At 41.0% G+C, this 15,188-nt stretch overlaps 1 protein-coding gene across 1 annotated transcript in view; it reads left to right on the top strand.

Annotated features, from left to right (window-relative positions):
* pitpnm3 (PITPNM family member 3) overlaps positions 1-15,188 on the top strand; it is a 128,207-nt gene that overhangs the window by 97,596 nt on the left and 15,423 nt on the right. Inside the window, exons 9-10 of the mRNA XM_048612362.1 lie at positions 1,233-1,349; positions 7,239-7,355. Of these exons, the coding sequence (XP_048468319.1) occupies positions 1,233-1,349; positions 7,239-7,355 (234 nt within the window). The remainder of the gene's footprint in view (positions 1-1,232; positions 1,350-7,238; positions 7,356-15,188) is intronic.

Raw genomic sequence — 15,188 nt, 5'->3', positions numbered from 1 at the left:
AAAATGAAATTTGTGGAACTGATATGTAGAGCATTAGAAGTATCACGAATGTAGACGTAAAGAGGCTGGTTTGGGGGAGAAAAATATAACCGAAATAGAAAAAAATAAGTTCAGTTAGGAAGGAACAGGCTGAAACATTGGGTCTGACAGGGCGGACCTGTTTGTAGATTTTGGAAAGGATGGAAAAGTGTGCTGTATGGGTTTGGTGAACTGAGGAGGAAAGTTGTGGAGAGTATGATTTCCAGAGGAGACGAAGACATTGACAGCCCTGGAAAGAGCAGCTTGATGTTCAGTTATGGAGTCATGGTCCAGGTGAAGACAGGGAGACATTTCTGAAAGTTGGCACTCAGCCTCTGCAAGGTATAGAAGATGACAACAGCATCACCCTGGTCAGCAGATTTGATTACAAAGTCAGGGTTAGATCTGAGAGGGTGACTGCAACACTGACAGAGGACACCTTCTACACAAAGTTCATGAAGGTCTGCTGCAATGCCATAATGATCAGCTGCTCTGTGATCATTGAATTTGTGTAATTCAAAATGTTACTGGAATCAGCATAATAAACAGGAATCATTTAATTGATTTATGAAAAATGAGCTATTCATGATACATTTTTAAAGCATTTGTGATTTATTTTATGATATGAGCTATCAAAGATTTATATGTACATGAATAAAATGGTTCATGCTAACTGTGTCTGTGCTAACAAACTGTGCAATCGAATTAATGCTGTGCTCGTTTTAGGAACACAGGACTTAGGAACAGGACACTTGGCTCTTTGACCCTGCTCTGCCATGCAGTCAGATCATAGAATTATACGTGGTTGCAATTCCACTTCTGTGGGTCTCCTCCCATGTAAGCCTGGATTGCCAAATTTCTATCTAACTCGGCCTTGAATAAATTCAATCACTCAAATTCTGCTATTTTCATAGAAAGGGATTCTCAATTGCACATTTCAACATAATTTAACAAATTCAACAAGTTTGACTTGAAAATTCGAACTAGATTAATAGGAGCTGTTTTAAGGCTTTTGTTCAGTAAAAGGTACGTTGCCTACTCAGGGTCTATCAGGCAATCATTTATACTTACAGTGAAAGCATATTGAAGTAGTTATTTTTATGGTTTCTCTGTAAAGGAACTATAAGTAATGTGTGCTGTATTAAAGATTGCTCTGTATCAATTTTTTTTTGGTGAGGCTGGTGTATTTATAGCTGAAGCTTTTCTAATTACAGGTAATGAGGTATGAAAGTGTGAATATAAAGGAGAACGACAGCAAGGATTCATCCACGTGCAATGAATCAAGCCCACGGGAGAAATGGCTTCGCAGACGAACACACGTGAAGCTTAGGGTTTGTGCCAGTTGTGTTTGATTGTATAAAGAAACAGATGAGATGGTGACATCTTGTTAGTAGGCAGGATATTTATGACTTGCCCTAATTGATTCCACCCTCGGGCGACTGTCTGTGTGGAGTTTGCACATTCTTCCCCAAAGATGTACGGGTTAGGTGGATTGGCCACGGGGAATGCAGGGTTAGAGGGTGGGTCTGGGTGAGATGCTCTTCACAGGGTCAGTGTGAACTCAATGGGACGAATGTCCTGCTTCCACACTGTAGGGATTTGATAATTGTATGATTCGAGATTTTCGTGTCGCAGCTTCTTGTTGAGCAAACAGCAATGCTGCCATTTTGTGGCCAAAAGTAGAATTGAAGTGATTATTTCAGTGTGTTTTAAATTAAATCTTTGCTCAGTACACAAACAAATTTCTGTTTGAGGAATAACATCTTCTCTAGAAATGGGCACAAAAGCCCATTTAGAACACATTTATTTATGCTATCACCTCAAAGTGCAAGCAGAAGCAAAACCTGAAATGAGCTTGGAGAAGATTACTTGCAACTCACAACTGGGGTAACCTTTATCTATTTGCAACCTCAGTACTAATTGTGCAAAATGGATGTTCTGTACCTGAGCAACATATATTTATAATATTTGTTATCTGTGCATTTTTGTCGATTTGCTATTAAACAAGATACCCATAAGCTGTTCATTCCAACATCAATGACATGGTTTGTATATCACAGTTTTTCTCAGATGCACAAGTAGCTGAAAGAAGTTGCTATGCTTATGGCTTCCTCTAATATTTATGTTTAACGACATCTCTCTCATTATGCTCTATTTAATCTGCTATGGTAATGATAGAAAATCTACTTTACAGGCATTTAAATTTATTTTTACTTTCCTATTGTAAGTTCCAGGCCTCATCTCATGATATTAAAGTGCACATCACATCACAATTCATCTGGACTGATAAATCCACCAGAGATGGTGTGAAATCATTGGGTACTAGTTCAATTAGGCTCTGTAACATAATCTTATTTATAAAAATACTGTACAGACCAGTCATTTTACAAAATAAATTGCTGTATTTGGCGCCAATGACTTGTAACGGTTTATGTAGTAAATCACCAGCCCACTTCTATTTCTAATAGATTAAATCTACTTTTTTTTAAACAAGAAATATTACAGTTAGCAGAGATGAGCACAAAATGCTGTCTAACCCAATATTTATAGCATTAACATCTTTACATGTGTACTCGTTGCTCCCATAAATTGCAATTAGAGCCTTACACCCTTCCTAAAACCCATTTGACAGGAAAACTCTGCTCCTTTCCCAGAGTATCCCCAGTATGGGTTCCTCATTAACTCCATCATGTATATATATTTATATATAGATATAAATAAATACTGAACCTCCTCTATAATGTTGCAACCAATTCATTATGGTTCCAGATCAGATACCTCAGAGCTCCTGAGTGAACTGACTCCCATATTTCATTTGCTCATCCCCTTGGCTGATTGCAACAAGGTTAACCTTTTAAAAAAAAACCTTCCCTTGTGGATAGCCTTTTCCCAGAGAAAATGAAGTTATGCTTTAAAAGGAGCCAATTTACCCAGGCTTTCCTGAGTTAACAAAGAGAGACTTAACTAATGCATCTTGCCTTTAGTAGGTAATAATGTAGTACACATACACACAGATTTAAAGTAAGAGCTGAGTCCAACAAGTCAAAAGTAAAAAGGTGGTTATATGGATCAGTATCTGAACTGTTTGTGAAAGGCAGATAAGCCAATGTGCTAATGTTAGCAATGTAAATGTTAGATTAAGGGGAGGTGATGGCCTAGTGGTATTATGACTGGACTGTTAATCCAGAGATGTTCTGCCGACCTAGATTTGAATCCCACCACAGGAGATAGTGGAATTTGAATTCAATAAAAATTATCTGGAATTAAGGATCTGTTGAATCAATTGTCAGGAAAAACCCATCTGGTTCACTAATGTCCTTTAGGGAAGGAAACTGCCATCCTTACCTGGTTTGGCCTACATGTGACTTCAGACTCACAGCAACATGGTTGACTCTGGGCAATTAGGGATGGGCAATAAATGCTGCCTAGCCAGTGACGCCCTCACCCTGTTAATGAATAAAGGAAAATAAATGAACAGATCACTTTTAAGATTCTTGATTCTTAGGCTGATGGAAGTTCCTTTGTCCTGATTCCTTTTTTAAATTGGTTTGTAGCATTTGGAATGGTAAAAATAGTCTTTACCTGCAGCACAGGGGTAACTCGGGGATAGTTCTTTGAATGTGACCTTTGCCACACACTAACACTTGAACACAGACTGGTATACATGACAGCATTCAGTCCCACTAGTCCACTCCAGTACAGTTGGACTGCCTTTTTAACCTCTGTCCTGGTGCGTTTTTCAAAGGGATAAAGACAAAACGTGTTTGTAGTTTGGGGCGTTTTTGTTGGACTGTAGCTTGTTGTTCAGCAGGGGATTGTCATCCCTCATTATAGTTACAAGAGGTACAGTTCAGTCTGTTTGAAGGTTCTTTGACACCCTTAGGTGTTATATTCCATTGGTCCCACGAAGAAGATTTTATGCTTCCAGTTATCTTGAGTCTGTAACGGTCTTTCTTAAAAACAAACATATTCAGGAATTAAAGGATAAAATGTCCACTGCACTTTGGGGTTGTGACCTGTGGTCAGGACAACAGTCATGTAATTCACCTTGATTTCAAGGAGACGTAATTGAGAAATAGCTTCTTAACACAGACTCCAGTCTGAAAACAATAGCTAGTAAAGCAGGTGGGAGTAGAACTTTAGCAGTGTAGCCCATTTCTGAAGAAGGGTCTAGGCCCAAAACGTCAGCTTTCCTGCTCCTCTGATGCTGCTTGGCTTGCTGTGTTCATCCAGCTCTACACCTTGTTATCTCAGATTCTCCAGCATCTGCAGTTCCTACTATCTCTGGACCTTGTACTTGTTGTTTGCCTGAGTCACTAACCCTGCCCCATTACATAACAAATGAACAATGGTGCTAAAATGTCTGCAAAGCTTGTTCCATGCATAACTATCTCAAGACACTAATGAATTGAAGGAATAAAGAGGAGCACACTAACAAGGAGGACAGGTACAATTTACAAAGGTACAACTGTGATATGTTTCTATTATTCAGAGGTAACTTTAAAAAAAGGCTCAAACAAGATTCATTTACTGGGAGTGATGTTTTACCAATATTTAAAGATTAGTGAGCTGTCACAAGAACTCTGCATGTCTGGTCCGTTTCCCACACTTTTTTTGAGTGTCAGTATTTCTCTTGTCAATATTTCTTAGCTGTTTCTGATCCCCTTAACCTTTGCATTCTGTGTTTACTCATTTAGTTCACTGTTATTCCTCCTGGTAAGGCTGATTATGATGGGGACTATTATGGGAATGCTATAGTGTCAGTCTCCACTGGAAGGAGCTTGGCTGTTTCACCTTGCTGCAAGATTGTGGGAGCAGCAGTGCTATTGAAGAATAAAAATTGCCATTGCATTTTCTAGTTGGATTTAGTCCCAACAGTTCCTCTGTGACTGAATGTCTGATGGTCCTTTACATTTTAATTCCTTCTCATAAAGCTGTATCTTTTGACTGGCGTAGTGTGTAATTGCTAGAAATAGATAATCTCATTCCACCATTTACATCTTATTATAATATATTTGCCTCATTGGAGTAAATTATTCAATCAGCCTTACCAGGAGGAATAACAGTGAACTAAATGAGTAAACACAGAATGCTAAGGTTAAAGGGATAAGAAACAGCTAAGAAATATTGACAAGAGAAATACTGACACTCAAAAAAAAGTGTGGGAAACGGACCAGACATGCAGAGTTCTTGTGACAGCTCACTAATCTTTAAGTATTGGTAAAACATCACTCCCAGTAAAGAAATCTTGTTTGAGCCTTTTTTTTTAGTTAACTCTGAGTAATAGAAACATATCACAGTTGTACCTTGGTAAATTATACCTGTTCTCTTTGTTAGTGTGCTCCCCTTTATTCCTGCAATGCATTAGAGTGTCGTGAGATAGTCATGTATGGAACAAGCTTTGCAGACCTTTTAATTCCATTGCTCAAAAAACTAGGACAAGCAAATTGAAACCATTTTTCATCTGCAGACTATCTCATAAGCTGTATCTAACCAATCTAATCTCCCAGATGAACAGAGGAAGGCCTCCAAGATAATAAAGCACTGGTATTTTTCACTGACTCTCAGTGATTGAGTAAATCCATGGGACATTAGACCCACATGTTCAATTCTGCTGAGTCACATTCCCTGGATGATTCATCCTTATGCAAAAGTGAACCATTCAGTTAGTATTTGGTCAGTTGTGTAAATCAGTTTTCATGACAGCTACTAAAAACAGATGAACAACAGGAAATGATCTTCCCAGTATTGATGGCTATTTAGATAATGGTGTTTTTTTTTTATCTTGTCATCAAGATTCTGGTCTCTACTGTTCTCTCTTGGGTTTAATTTTGATTGACAGGTACCTGAGAACAGAAATTCTCAGTGTGAATCACATCATCAGACACTGATCTGTGCTTAACTGGTGGAGTTGGGAGGGTAATTGGACTTCTATTCTTCCAATTTATAATTTAGAGAAAATATTGTGAAAATTGAGGCATTTTGCAGCTCTAATCAGCCTGAGATCACTGAGGTACATTTTGAACATGAGATTGAAAGATTAGGAAAAGAATGATGATCTTTCCCAGCCCTACAATGTGATATTTATACAAGCTGATCTGGAAGCTTCAAAGGTAGATGGAGGTGAATCTCTTATTGACTGAGTTAGCAAATTCAGGCAGAATACAAGTGGTAGAGGTGCTGCTATTGACCCTAATGTATCTGGGCTTGGAAATATAAATATAAAAAACAATGTCAATACTCCTCCTGATTATTAACTAGAAATCCCCAGTGGATGTGAAAACATTGTTCAGACATTTAAGTGTAGGAGTTGGGATGTTATATAGAGGCTGTATAGGACGTTGATGAGGCCTCTTCTGGAATATTGTGTCCAGTTCTGGTCATCCTGTTATAGGAAGGATATTATAAAGCTGGAGAAAGCTCAGAAGAGATTCACCAGAATGTTGCCAGGAATGGAGTGTTTAAGTTACAAGGAGAGGCTGGATAAGCTGGGACTTTTTTCACTGGAGTGCAGGAGGTTGAGAGGTGACCTTATAAAATAATGAGGGGTATGGACAAAGTGAATAGCAGGTGTCTTTACCCTCGGGTGGGGGATTTCAAGACTGTAGAGCATATTTTTAAGGTGAGAGGAGAAAGATTTAAAGAAGACATGAGCGGCAGTTTTTTTTTGCACAGAGAGTGGTTCGTGTGGAATGAACTTTCAGAGGAAGTGGTGGATGCAGCTGCAATTACAGTGTTTAAGAGACATTTAGATAAGTACATGAATAGGAAAGGTTTGGAGGGATATGGGCCAGGCTCAGGCAGGTGGGACTAGTTTAGTTTGGGATTATGGTCAGGATGGACTGGTTGGACCGAAGGGTCAGTTTCTGTGCTGCATTACTGTATGACTCTGTGTGGATACCCAGTTAAGATGGACCTGAATCAAACTGTGATAGATGCCCTTGGTTCAACAGTCTGAACGCACTCAGACAGACCCACTTCTAAATAACAACATCTTGAACATTTTACTAAATGGTTATAGGTTCTGCAATTGGAATCTCTTGAAATAAAACTCAGTATCTTTAGGGTTGGAGGGAAGGTTGGTTGAAAGAAGTTACAAGGGAAGAGGAACAAACAAATCAAAAAAGGACTTGCAATTGATTAGCAAACATTGAAAAATATTGTCTACGGTTCGGTGAATGAACAATGATTAGTAACACTATAAAATTCTTTTTTCTCAGAACGTAACTGCGAACCACCGAGCCAATGATGTTATCATAGCAGAAGGTAGCCCTCAGACACTGATGGGAAGATTCATGTATGGTCCTCTGGACATGGTCACCCTGACTGGAGAAAAGGTACAAAGATATTGGTTACACTGAGTAGAAAGCTTGCTCATACAACTGCTGCCAAGATATCAATCCTGTCAGCTTGGCAATAGAAAACAGCCTATTCAGAATTTGCAAAAAAGTATTTGTGAAAAAGTAAATGAAAACTGTGCGTGTTTGAGGTACAATAACTTATTCCAGTGTCATATGTTGAGTTATAGTCATACTTGTAAATAAATTCCAATTAAATTTCAGCCAGAACAGAAGCAGAGGATGGGTTTCATGGACGGGATGAGGTCAGACAGACCATGAGGGGCAATAAGGTGGAGCAAGAGAATGAGGTAAATTAAGGACCGGAGCACTGGGAAACTAAAGCTAGTTTAACTAGGTGGCCTAGTGAAAAGGAGCAATATGGCAGAGACAACTGATTGGCTGGTCTTGGTCTTAGTGATAAAGAAGACCAAAAACTCCATGCGCATATTGTTAAAGATATGAATGGAGGGGACGATGAAGAGGGGTTTCAGAAAATTGAAGAAGGGAAAAGACACCTGGGTTTATCTTTGCATTGATCCTGGGACAGTATGTAGTTTTAGCAGATGAGAAGTCGGAGCCCATGGTGTTGAATCTGTCAATTGATACTAAACCAATTGTCCACCAGAGATGAGAACTGTACCAGGAAACAGGCAATGTGAAACAGAATAATGGTCATTTTGGAGGTCAGGGTATTAACATAGAAGTGAGGGTGCAGTTGAGTAAATCGGTAGCTGCAGAAATGTTGTGACTAGCGGAGAGCCAAAGCTGATTTTTGGGCTTTGGAGAGTGCAATCTTAAGTGAATTTGGAGTTTTTTTTGTAGTGCTGAGTAAAACAGGAATTATGGTTGGGGGAATGGAAGGAGTTGAAGGAGGGTAGTTGTGCAAGGAAGATCAGAGATGGCCGTATGTATAGCTCGTACAATAGGAGGAATATTATAGGGATCTGAGTGACAAGGGCTATGGTAAAATGTTTTGCAGAATTGGCAACAAGGTCCATCTCATCGTCAGGAATAACCCATGCTATCTTTTATACTTTTCACAAACAGTGTGACAAGATTCTCACTAGACAGTGAGAGTGAGGCCAATTTATGGGGATTTACACTTGTTAGATGATTTGTTAATGCTGCAACTTGCCTCATTAATATTGAGATTCCTATCTTATTTAGCTCACTAAACAACTTAAATGTTTGGAAAAGTTTGACAAGGAAACCAGAGTAAGCACTTTGCAAATTTAGCTCACTGTTTGTTCCAAACAATATCTATTTTTGAAATTGGGCACCAACATCTCAGGGTGTGCTACATGGATGCTGGCTACATGCATTCGACATTCATGAACATTGGCATCCAACATGTGTCAGCTTCTAAGAATCTTCATGGAACATCTCCGAACCACTTGCAGGATGCTTCTGCACTTCAGTGTTGCTGTAACGCTGCAGCAAGGACACTGTGTGCTCAGGAATACATACCCAGCTCGTAGACTGGACCAGGCTGCATCTCTGCACTTACTGTTACAGTGCACGTTCATTCATCCCTGCCTTGCATTGTCTTAGCTTGCCGTTTCACACTTGACCTTGAGCCAGAGATACCAGGCTCTTATTGCTGCATTCTTGCCTGTTTCTGCCTACTGTGGGCTGTTTTCCTCGTGGAATGAGAGAGAGGCAGTTATTACAGAAGATGAAAGTGGGTGTCACAGTTACTGTTGTGGCGAGGGGAAGGGGTAGGTTCCTCAATGGTAGAGTAGGCAGCATTGAGGGCATGCAGTGTTAGTGATGTTGATGAGGGTGAACGAGGAAGGATGTTTCAGGCAGTAGTGAAAGTGTAGAGCGTGAGCCTTCATGGGAGGTTGTAAAGGTAGCTAAGATAGAGTGAGTGTGTGGTATCGGAGAGCAGTTGGTGGCGGAGAGCATAGTGGAGTCGGCCTCATTAGGGGCATTTAAGCGGCTATTAGATTGGCATATGGATGATAGTATAAGGTAGGGGTGGAGGTTCAGCACAACATCGTGGGCCGAAGGGCCTATACTGTTCTATGTTCTATGTTCTATGTTCTATTAACACCAGGGCAGTGGGGAAGACCATTAACGTTCTTCCTACACTGATGGACATTCCTGTACATAGCCTGCACTGCTTTGCACTTGGTGGCACTCTCAGACCAGCTGGCATATCTGGTGTTAAGGTCTCCAGTGATGATCCTGGGGGGAGAGAAGTCATATGAGTGCATCACCATGTCCACTATGATCTCCAGGAACTGCCTACAAAGCAGGGCACTGATATCCTTCTTTACTCTGTCTGGAGCAAATGGCCACATCTACACAGTGCAGCTCAGGACTGACAGTGCTTATCCAGGGCTTTCAAAGATAGAGTGGGTGCAAGTGAAGCCAATGAATTCAGGGTTATCCGCTGAGTGGTGAGCTGTTCCACTGTATGGTAAAATGGGGCAGAATTTGGATGTGAGATGCCAAGTAGGTAATTAACGAGGGAAGTTTGTTATGATAGGGCAAGAAATGCACTAGGCTTCATAGCAAGAAATCCTCCATAAAACCTGATGCAATTCAGAATTAGCCAGACATTGTAACCCAATTGGATTAGCGAGACTGTGAGATACCACAGTGCTTGTGAATATGTGTTGAGGTTGTTTACATGAAGGAGGATAGGAAGGCAGTGAACTTAGAGAGAACAGTTCAATGTGTTGAAATAGAGGTTGCAAAAAACAGGTTCCATATTAAAATTGAACTTTTTTTTCAAAAGTAAAACAGCTTTGATGAAAGATATCTGCTGTTATCCTGACAATGAGCAAAATATCTGCTCTGTAAAGTCTCCTCATGAGAACTTAGAAATTCTAATGCAGCATTATTGATTGAAAGCTCTGTACATGTGTCTGTGGTGAATGTACTTACTATAGTGACTACTGGAGTTGAATCACAAATCAACTCCAGCGTTAATCTCTGTTAGGATGTGTTCCTTTGAGGTGACACCTAGAGAGAAAGAGAGCATTTGCGAACAGTGGGCATGTCATTCTCCAGTATATAAATTGACCATTTGAACCAGTCTGCTCTGCTGGTCCATTTGGCCAGAAAGGTCTCCTTTTGTCCAATATTATGTAACCCTATCTGCACAGTCTTCTGTTTTGTTTTCTGTGTGTACACATAGTTTCCCCTGTGGAGGCATTGTCAGAAATCATGAAAGAAAGCAGCTCATCTGAGAACTGAGACCGATTATGGAGACTTCACCATGCTCCACTATGTTTTAGATATTTCAGATTCAGTAACTGACTGTAAGACAAGATAAAACCACAGACACAGGCGCAAAATTAGGCCATTCAGCCCATCAAGTCCGCTCGATCATTCGATCATGGCTGATGTGTTTCTCAACCGTATTCTCCTGCCTTCTCCCCATAACCCTTGATCCCCTTACTAATCAAAAACTTATCTGTATCTTAACTGCACTCAATGACATGGCCTCCACAGCTCTCTGTGGCAATGAGTTCAAAAGATTCACCAATCTTTGGCTGAAGAAATTACTCCTCAACTCAGTTCCAAAGGGCCGTTCCCTTCACACTGAGGCTGTGCCCTGGGTTCTAGTCTCTTACAACACTGCGTTGTTCCCTTATTCCTGTTTCTTGATTACCTGTTGTAGCCCATTTGACAATCAACAATTAATCTCATTTACTTTATTGCCACCACCAGCCACTTCATCCAGTTTCATATCACCTTTCCCAGTACTCTCTTCGGCTCTAAGGAAGCGACACTGGACCTGAAACATTAAATCTGATTTCTCTTCACAGATGCTGCCAGACCTGCTGTGCTTTTCTAACTACTTTTGTTTCAGCTATTGTACAAAATGGTTTTTGAGAATCAGTCTACTGATCACTGCAGAGCACTTGTGCAAAATGCCTATTGATTTCATTCAGGGACTGTGTCAGATCCATGATCTTTCGTCAGAATTGGGACAGGTAATAAATTTAATAGATTTTATGCGAGAAAGATGGTGAGGCGGTGGAGTGAGAGAACGTGGAAAAAACACACAGAAGTGGGGTCTGTGATTAGGTAGAAGATAGAAGAGACTAAATGATGAAAAAGTTCATGATGGAGGACCAGAGGGACTGGTAATGCAACACTTAAAGAAAACAAAATGTATCCGGGGGTGGTGTGATTGGCAGAATAATGATCAGCTGCTGTTTGTGACCAAAATGAAGAGAAAAATAAGACATGGCAGCACAGTGGTAATGTTACAGGTCTGGTAATCCAGAGGCTCAGACTAATACTTTGGAGCACAGGTTCAATTTCCACCACAGCAGCTGGTGAAATTTGAATTCTGCCAATACTCTGGTTACAGAAGGAAATCTGCTATCCTTACCTGGTCTGACTCCAGACCTACCGCAATGTGTCTGACATTTAACTACCTTCTGAAATGGCCTAATAAGTACTGTGTTGAAAGGAATTAGGGATAGGCAATAAATGCTGACCTTGCCTACATTCATTTAATAAAAACAGTAAAATGCTAAGAAAATGTAAACAAAGTGATGAGCCCATTTGTGAATTCAGCAGATTGTAAAATGCCAAATCAACAGATAAGGTGCCATCTCATGCTCTTATATTGGATATCATTGGAACCCACAGGAGGTCAAGGACAGAGAAGTCAGTGTGACCAAGGTGAAGAGTGTCCAAGGATAATTCGTACTCATTCCATGAGGTCTTTTATAGTCATTTAAAATTGCAGACAGGGCTTTGGTTTACCATTTCATCTGAAAGGCGGCATTCCCTCAGTGTTATTGTCTAGTAAGGTCTGGGAGGGACACTTGAGGACAAGTAGAACTAGTAAACAGGTAATGGTATCAGGTACGTAAATTGAGGGAAATTGTGTGAGAACTTTACTGCACGTATATGTACATTTTAGTTCCCATGCTGGGTGTGGGTGTTCTGGCTGACCAGCATTTAATGCCCATCCCTAATTGCCTTTGAGAAGGTGGTGGTGAGCTGCTTTTTCAAACTGCTGAAATCCATGAGCTGTAAGTAGACCCACAGTGCTGTTAGAGAGTAGATTCCAAAGAAACATGTAATGTTGGATGGAATTGTATATGTGCAAATTGAAACAAAACTTTGACCAGAAAAGCATATATGTAGACTCTGCCTAACCAACTTTTTAACTGCTGGTGTGTATCACTCAGTACCGCACTGGAGTATCAATCTTGATCGCTACGATCAGGTTCTGGAGCGGAACTTAAACCGATAACCTTTTGACTCAGAGGGGAGAACCTGCTGGCAGATCCAAGGCTGACAAAGGAGCATTTGAATGGTATAGTCCTTTCAATACCAAGTTTGTGTGTAGCCCAAATAGATTGGTTGTTAGAACTCATACTAATCAGAAAAACTGTCAAATAAATCAAACAACCTCTAACTTACTATTACCATATCAGCAAAAACATAATAAAAAAAAAGTGCAAGACTTCATGCACTGCTACAGACTCCAAATTGTTGTAAGATTTGCAGATTTGAGAGGCCAAAATTTATCAGGGATGTCGGAACACTGCAGAGCACCTTTTGAATTTTTTACATAACAAGGTTACTGCTGATTGATTCTAACATACAATTTAAGACAAATCGATGATTCTTAATTTATTCAACTTGATTAAAATTAGCAAATTGCAAACCATTATCTGATAAATGCAAATGTTCTATTTATTATATGTTACTACATTTGAGTGAAATGAAAATCTAATGTAAAATGCAGCAGCAGCAATCAAGTCGTCAAATTCCTGAAATAATTGTTTTCTTAATCTGTTATTTGGTGACCAGTCTTACTATACAATTAAAACATAAAATAAGCATATCAAAAAAAGATCAAACTAAACCCAGTTGCCACCTGCAGTTACAAATGCCTGTAGCAATGTTTCTTCACATTTCTGTTCTCTCAGTAACCTGATTTTGTACACCTCCATAGCAGTTGTTTTGTCAGACCTTGACTTTCTTTTAGTGCATGTTCAACCTCAGTCTTTTCTGCTCATCGTATGTGCAGTGCAGTTCTGAACAAACTTTTGTGCTTTGGAAAATGAAATTGACGCTTTTCTTTTATGGCGATTAAATTGTGCAATATCCCAGTAATGAGATGAAGCACACAACATGAGTGTACTGGCAGTGAGTACAAACTGGTCTATTCAACTTTAATTCAGAATATACTGCAATTATAACCAGCCCAAAGCATCCGCCATACTGCCTAAATAATATTTGCCAGTAACTTCCTCAGTTGTTGTGAGGGAAAATGAGGGAAAACGAGTGAAATGATCTGTAATTTGACTGCACCTTACCTAATGTTCTTTAAAAGAAATCATTTTTCCTCCCTTTTTTAAAATCATGAATGCTGAAATGATATCTTGTGCCCTGGAAATCTAGTAATGCTCGACCAGAACATTACATATCAAACCATGGCTCTGTACAGAACCTGTTCCATTTTTGTCTCTGCAGAAACTGATAAAATAGCTGACATTTCTCAGCACTTTCATTGCACAGATAGTATGCAGGAGAGCTGAAAGTAGCCCCCTGATAGGTTACTGAGCAACTGTGCGGAAAACAGATCACAGCAGCATCCATTTGCAGGCCCTGACTTTATAGAAGTAAAGACAATCTCAGTATTAATTAGAGCAGTGAGTCCTCAATTTCCAAAACTTTCAGCTGATTCAGCACCACACAACTTTATCCTGCCAGAATGCAGTTGTATAGATCCAAGCCAAACCATACCAGTCACGCTTGGACGTTGAACAATTTTTCCGCTGCCTCTGCCTCCGCCTCTGCACTTACTTCTTTAACCATGAGCCTAACCCTCCCCCTACTGACCCCTTCTTCCGCCTTCAACACACCCCCTCCCCCTGGACACCACCCCAAGGCCTCCTACCCTCCCTCGACCTCTTCATCTCCAACTGCCGTCGTGTCATCAATCGCCTCAACCTCTCCACCCCTCTCACCCACTCCAACCTCTCCCCCGCAGAACGTGCAGACCTCCGCTCCAATCCCAACCTCACCACAAAACCCGCGGACAAGGGAGGCGCAGTTGTAGTATGGCGCACTGACCTCTACATCGCCGAGGCCAGGCACCAACTCTTCGAACCCTTCTCCTACCGCCTCCTTGATCATGACCCCACCCCCGACCACCAAACCATCATCTCCCAAACCATCCACAACCTCATCACCTCAGGTGACCTCCCACCCACAGCCTCCAACCTCATCATTCCCCAACCCCGCTTCTATCTCCTTCCCAAAATCCACAAACCTGATTGCCCTGGTCGACCCATTGTCTCCACCTGCTCCTGCCCCACCGAACTTATCTCCACCTATCACGACTCCATTTTCTCCCCCTTGGTCCAGGAACTCCCTACCTACATCCATGACACCACCCATGCCCTCCACCTCCTCCAAAACTTCCAATTCCCTGGTCCCCAACACCTCGTCTTTACCATGGACGTCCAGTCCCTATACACCTGCATTCCTCATGCAGATGACCTAAAGGTCCTCCGCTTCTTCCTGTCCCGCAGGCCCGACCAGTCCCCCTCCACTGACACCCTCATCGCCTTAGCCGAACTCGTCCTCACCCTCAACAACTTCTCTTTCAATTCCTCCCACTTCCTACAGACAAAGGGGGTGGCTATGGGTACCCGCATGGGCCCAAGCTATGCCTGCCTCTTTGTAGATTACGTGGAACAATCCCTCTTCTGTAGCTACACTGGTCCTAAACCCCACCTCTTCCTCTGTTACATTGATGACTGTATCGGCGCCACCTCATGCTCCCACAAGGAGCTCGAACAGTTCATCCACTTCACCAACACCTTCCACCCCAACCTT

Source organism: Rhincodon typus, chromosome 26 (genome assembly GCF_021869965.1).
Source record: "Rhincodon typus isolate 14 chromosome 26, sRhiTyp1.1, whole genome shotgun sequence".
Lineage (NCBI taxonomy): Eukaryota > Metazoa > Chordata > Chondrichthyes > Orectolobiformes > Rhincodontidae > Rhincodon > Rhincodon typus.
The sequence above is the reverse complement of the archived record's forward strand: the minus strand, read 5'-3'. Positions and strand labels throughout refer to the sequence as shown.